Raw genomic sequence first — 5079 nt, forward strand, 5'->3', positions numbered from 1 at the left:
AATTTAATATCAAAATCACTAACTGTCCTAACCCCGGCCTAATTATTGGTCATTTTCACACTTGCACATATATTTTGGAGGAACTTCGTTTTTGCAGGTTTTTGGCCTATTTTGGAGCATGAAATGACGAGGCCCGTGATCGAGGGCTAACACGGAGAAAAACGAAGGCCAAAGCCCAAAGAAAGGACCAAAGCCCATGTTGATTCGAAGCCCATTCATGCACATCCATCCTCCAAGTGAGCCCAAAGGACCAAGCCTACGAAGATGAGATCAAGATACTTCGGGATTAAGCAAAGCAAATGAAGATTTAAGGAAGAATTCCCTATCCTATCCTTTCCTCGAAGATATCTCCAAGATAACGACGTCAAAAGGGGTGCAATCGTGAAGGACATAAACTCTAGAAGATGCGAGGAGTCTGCACGCGAAAGGAGGACACGAGACGGCGAAGGAATGAGCCAGGCCGGCCGGCCTAGGCCCATTGGGCCGGCCGGCCCAGCCCTATTTTAGGTCGGTTCGACCTCCCCTTCGACCGGTGGCTTCCTCGGCTTATAAATAGCTCGCACCTTATTCAACTCGAAGCATCCATCCACCCAGAACTCGACGAAAACCTAGGGTCAAGACCGGAGGGAGACGATGGCCGCCGCAAGTCTTTGAAGTTGTCTAGGAGACGGCTTAGGCCGACCCTAGCCGCCGTGGCCTCCCTGCGTGGTTGTGCCATGGCGGAGTTCATGAGCTAGTTGGATTCATCGATGGTGTGCACATGGCGGTGATGATCCAAACGAATCTATTATGTGAGTAATGATAATCATGTCTTCCGAATCTATTAGCGATTATGTTCTCTCTTTCGATTTCGTTCTTCTCTTTGGGTTTGCTTTATCTTAGATCTATTATCGAGATAGATCGCTTAGCATGATCTTGTAGTCATGGTGGCTAGAGGTTCATGGCGGAACTACCAAAGGGGGTTCGACTTGCTTCAGGGTACTTTTGTCGAAAGAGGTGGCATCGTGACAGGCCGTTGCCACTAAGTAGGTGGAGTATCGAGGGATCGGATTGGAGATTTTGAGTTTAAAGATGCTTTTGATTGAGATGCATGATTTATCCGCTCGTTAGCTTGAACTACAACTAGATGATGATAGGCCTAGTCATATCTTTGGTTTTGCTATGATTAAGCCTATATTCATGGATGAGATCAACCTTTACATATCACTCATATCTATTAAAGGTTTACCCTTTATATGCAATCAATGCTTCATGTTAGGATAGATCCATTAGATTAGATGGAAAACCTTAGGTAGTTCTTTGTCGATCCACGGATTGATAAACCTTGGGGGAATACTCTAAGGGAAAAGCTACATGAACCGTGCGCTTGCGGTATACAAATCGGGGCACTAAGGAGCATCAACACGGACCAGGTGGTGCAGGTGGTGGAGACGCCGGAGATGGCGGTGCCGGGGCGGTTCGAGAGCCCAAGAGAGGTCGCCTCGAACGCCATGCTCGGCGAAGCCGGCACCAGCGGCCTCATCACTCCTGCTTCCGAGGGATGCCTCGGGGCCGGACCGTCCGAGCAGCCCTGTGAGGGGATAAGCTGGGCGATTGTCTAGCTCGGGGTCCCCAAGGATTTTGTTCACGTCGAGCGCGAAGAAGACGAGATCTGGCAGGTGCAGCTCAATCTCGGTGACGCGATGGACGCCGACATCCAGCACGTCCTTCAGCTCCACTGGCAGGAGATGCACAATGTCAACAGGGTAAGTGCCCTTCCTGCTCTTGCCCATTTCTGATTATGTTTGTACGTTGTCTGCTCATGTTCTTTGTTCGCAGCAGCTGATGATCCTATCGAGGGACAAGAGCGTCAAGCTGGCCCAGTTGTATTCCAAGGTGGGCTGGCTTGAACAGTACAGCGCCAGCCTAGGTTTGCGGCTGAACGAGGCCTCCACCCAGGCATCCAAAATGGAGGCACAAGCTCGTGGGCTGGAGCTCGAGCTCACCAGTGCCAACGGCGAGCGCGACGTGCAGAGGGCAGCAGCCGAGCAGAAGGCCAAGGAGGCCGAGCTGCAAGTGGCCGCACTGCGCGAGAATGTGGAGGCGCTCGCGGCAAGGGCGGCTCGGTCCCAGCACCAAGAGGCTACCATCAAAGCGCTTACCGATACCCTCGTGCAGAAGGATGCTCTCCTCGAGGCGCACGGGGATGCCCTTCGCAGCGTTGAGACCGCCCTCGAAGAAAGGGGGTCCTCGGTGTCGGTGCTCCTACAACAAGTCGACACCGTGCGGGCAGAGCTAGATGAGTAGAGGAGGCGCACCGAGGGTAAGTACTAAAATTGGCTTTAGTTAACTTGGTTTTGTCAAGACTTATCTTCGTTTCCGCTCAGAGCTGCGGAAGGCGGTGGCGGAGGAGACCACGGTGAAGGAGGCCCTCCAAGTCGCATACTCGTCAGTGCAGAAGGACTACGAGGACCTGGAGGGCGCTGCTGTGGCCACGTGCCAGGGACTCTAGGGCGAGGGCGGCTCGTCGGGTAGCTCGCTGGTCAGTCGTCTGAGGTCCTTGGGCGACCGGGTGGCCGAGCGACTCAAGGGCGCCCTCCACCTCGGCGTCCAGAAAGCCCTCGGCGTCGTCTCGACACACTACATCGTCAACTTTGAGTAGTTGGCCACATGCTACATCATCCCCGACGGCGACGATGACGCCAAGGTTGATGCTATGGAGCAAGCCGATGCAACTGCCGAGGGTGCCGCCTCAACCTTGGCCGAGCTTTTCGAAAGTGAGCTCCTCCCCGGTGCCGTGGATGACGAAGACGAGGGTGCGCGTAGTGGAGAAGGCGACCTGTAGATAGCCTAGGTCATGGGGCCCAAGTAGATAAGTTAGGATTTTGACTTGATTTTATTTTCCTATGTAAAGGAACAAAGACGTAATCTTAATGGTGTGGCCACTCGAGGCCTTTGAGTATTTGCGCATCATTTTTTCTACCATTTTTTCGTGCTCTCGTGTGCGGCTTAGATAAATTTCTGCAAGGATTTTCACGTTCATAAGCTACTTAGGCGCAGGGAGGTGAGTGGGGATGCCGTGTCCCAGAGGCGTAGGCGGTCCCACGGCTCGGCCGGCCTTGTACCATAGTTGCTTACGCCTTGCATCCGTTTTTCTAAGTGTTCGAGAGGCTTAGATACGAAAATTTTCGGAAAAAACAACAGTATTTTGTGGACATTCGGGGGTTCCCCCCGTTGTAGCCCTCGAGGGAGGCTTGGCTTTGCCGAGGGCAAAGCCAAGGCTCTCTCAGTGTTGTGCGCTCATCCGAGCCCCCGAGAGTTCGAATGATTCACGAGTAATTTGTAAGTAAAGCATACTTCTTTATTATCTCGGGATTTAAAATACGAGTACAAAATATGTACAAATAGCTTGGAATTTTAAGAATAGAAGCGACGTAACTGCTGAATGTTCCAAGCGTTGGTGAAGACTTCGCCCTTCTCATTAGCTAGCTTGTAGGTGCCTGGCTTGAGGACCTCCGCAACGATGCACGGGCCCTCCCATGGCGGGGTAAGCTTGTGGCGCCCTTGGCTATCTTGCCGAAGCCTCAACACCAGGTCTCCCTTGTTGAGGTCCCGACGTCGAACTTTCTGCGCCTGATATCGTCGCAGAGACTGCTGGTAATGCGCCAAGTGTAGGAGCGCCACGTCTCGAGTCTCGTCCACCTGATCCAGCGAGTCCTCCCGGACTTGCTAGTTCTGCTGCTCCTGGTAGGCTTTGAGCCTCGGGGACCCATACTCCATGTCAGTGGGGAGGATAGTCTCGGCGCCATAGATGAGGAAGAATGAGCTGAAGCCCGTGGCTCGACTCGGGGTCATTCTCAAGCTCCAGATGACCGAAGGTAGCTCCGTGAGCCATCTGTGGCCAAACTTATTTAACTTGTTGAAGATTCTTGGCTTGAGGCCTTGTAGGATCATGCCGTTGGCACGTTCTACTTGGCCATTTGTTTGTGGATGTGCCACAGCTGACCAATCCACACATATGTGATAGTCATCGCAGAACTTTAAGAACTTCTTCCCTGTGAACTGGGTGCCATTATCCATGATGATTGAGTTCGGGACCCCGAACCTGTAGATTATGTTGGTGAAGAACTGCACGGCCTACTCGGATTTGATCCTGGCGATGGGTCAATCCTCGATCCACTTGGAGAACTTGTCGATTGCCACCAGCAAGTGGGTGAAGCCCCCGGGCACTTTCTGTAATGGTCCGACGAGGTCTAGTCCCCATACGGCGAAAGGCCATATAATGGTGATGGTTTGCAGAGCATGAGCCGGAAGGTGCGTCTGACGGGCGTAGAACTGGCAGCCCTCGCAAGTCCGCATGATTTTCGAGGCATTAGTGACTGCTGTGGGCCAGTAAAAGCCCTGCCTGAACGCGTTGCCTACGAGAGTGTGTGGTGCCGCGTGATGGCCGCAGGCTCCGATGTGGATGTCCCGAAGCAGCTCCCTACCCTCAGGAATGGGGATGCAACGTTGTAGGACTCCCGAGAGGCTGCGTTTGTACAGTTCACTGTTGATCACGGCGAAAGACTTGGCCTGCCTAGTGATGCGCTGCGCCTGAGCGCGATCCGAGGGTAGCACCCCTCGGTTGATCCAGTCGAGATATTGGTCGCGCCAGTCTCGCTGAAATGGAGTCTCGTCAATTTGCATTGCCTCGGTCTCCATCTCCATGGCCTCGGACTCGCCTGCTGAGGGATTCCCGTCCGAGGGTTCGGCGGAGGAGTGGCCGACTCCCTCTGATCCTTGAAATCGACGGATGGTTTGGCGAGGTCACGGGCAAAGATATTCGAGGGAACGGTGGTCCACCCAGACGCAATCTTAGCCAGCTCGTCCGCATCCTCGTTGTACTTGTGTGGGATGTGGTTGAGTTCTAGGCTATCGAACTTGTCTTCGAGTTGGCGCACCGCGTTGCAGTATGCCTCCATCTTTGAGTCGTGACAGCCAGACTCCTTCATCACCTAGACGATGACGAGTTGAGAGTCACCCCGCACGTCGAGGCGCTTGATGCCAAGTTCGATGGCAACGCAGAGGCCACTGAGGAGGGCATCGTACTCCGCCATATTG

The 5079-nt window shown here is 53.5% G+C and overlaps 1 protein-coding gene across 1 annotated transcript; it reads left to right on the forward strand.

The window, feature by feature from the left end:
• The first annotated feature begins 1682 nt into the window (after positions 1–1682).
• On the forward strand, positions 1683–2491 carry LOC120652516 (NF-kappa-B essential modulator-like). Its single transcript, XM_039930373.1, has 3 exons — positions 1683–1745; positions 1819–2262; positions 2345–2491. The coding sequence occupies exons 1-3, from the start codon at positions 1683–1685 to the stop codon at positions 2489–2491; spliced, it is 654 nt and encodes a 217-aa protein (XP_039786307.1).
• The last annotated feature ends 2588 nt before the right edge of the window (positions 2492–5079 follow it).

Source organism: Panicum virgatum, chromosome 1K (genome assembly GCF_016808335.1).
Source record: "Panicum virgatum strain AP13 chromosome 1K, P.virgatum_v5, whole genome shotgun sequence".
In the NCBI taxonomy this organism is placed as follows: Eukaryota; Viridiplantae; Streptophyta; class Magnoliopsida; order Poales; family Poaceae; genus Panicum; species Panicum virgatum.

Bases quoted from the DNA above. Each gene is read 5' to 3' on its own strand.
- LOC120652516 (XM_039930373.1), top strand. From the start codon at position 1,683: ATGGACGCCGACATCCAGCACGTCCTTCAGCTCCACTGGCAGGAGATG. The intron at 1,746-1,818 runs GTAAGTGCCCTT...CTTTGTTCGCAG, and splicing joins AGATGCACAATGTCAACAGG to CAGCTGATGATCCTATCGAG. The intron at 2,263-2,344 runs GTGCGGGCAGAG...GGTTTTGTCAAG, and splicing joins TCCTACAACAAGTCGACACC to ACTTATCTTCGTTTCCGCTC.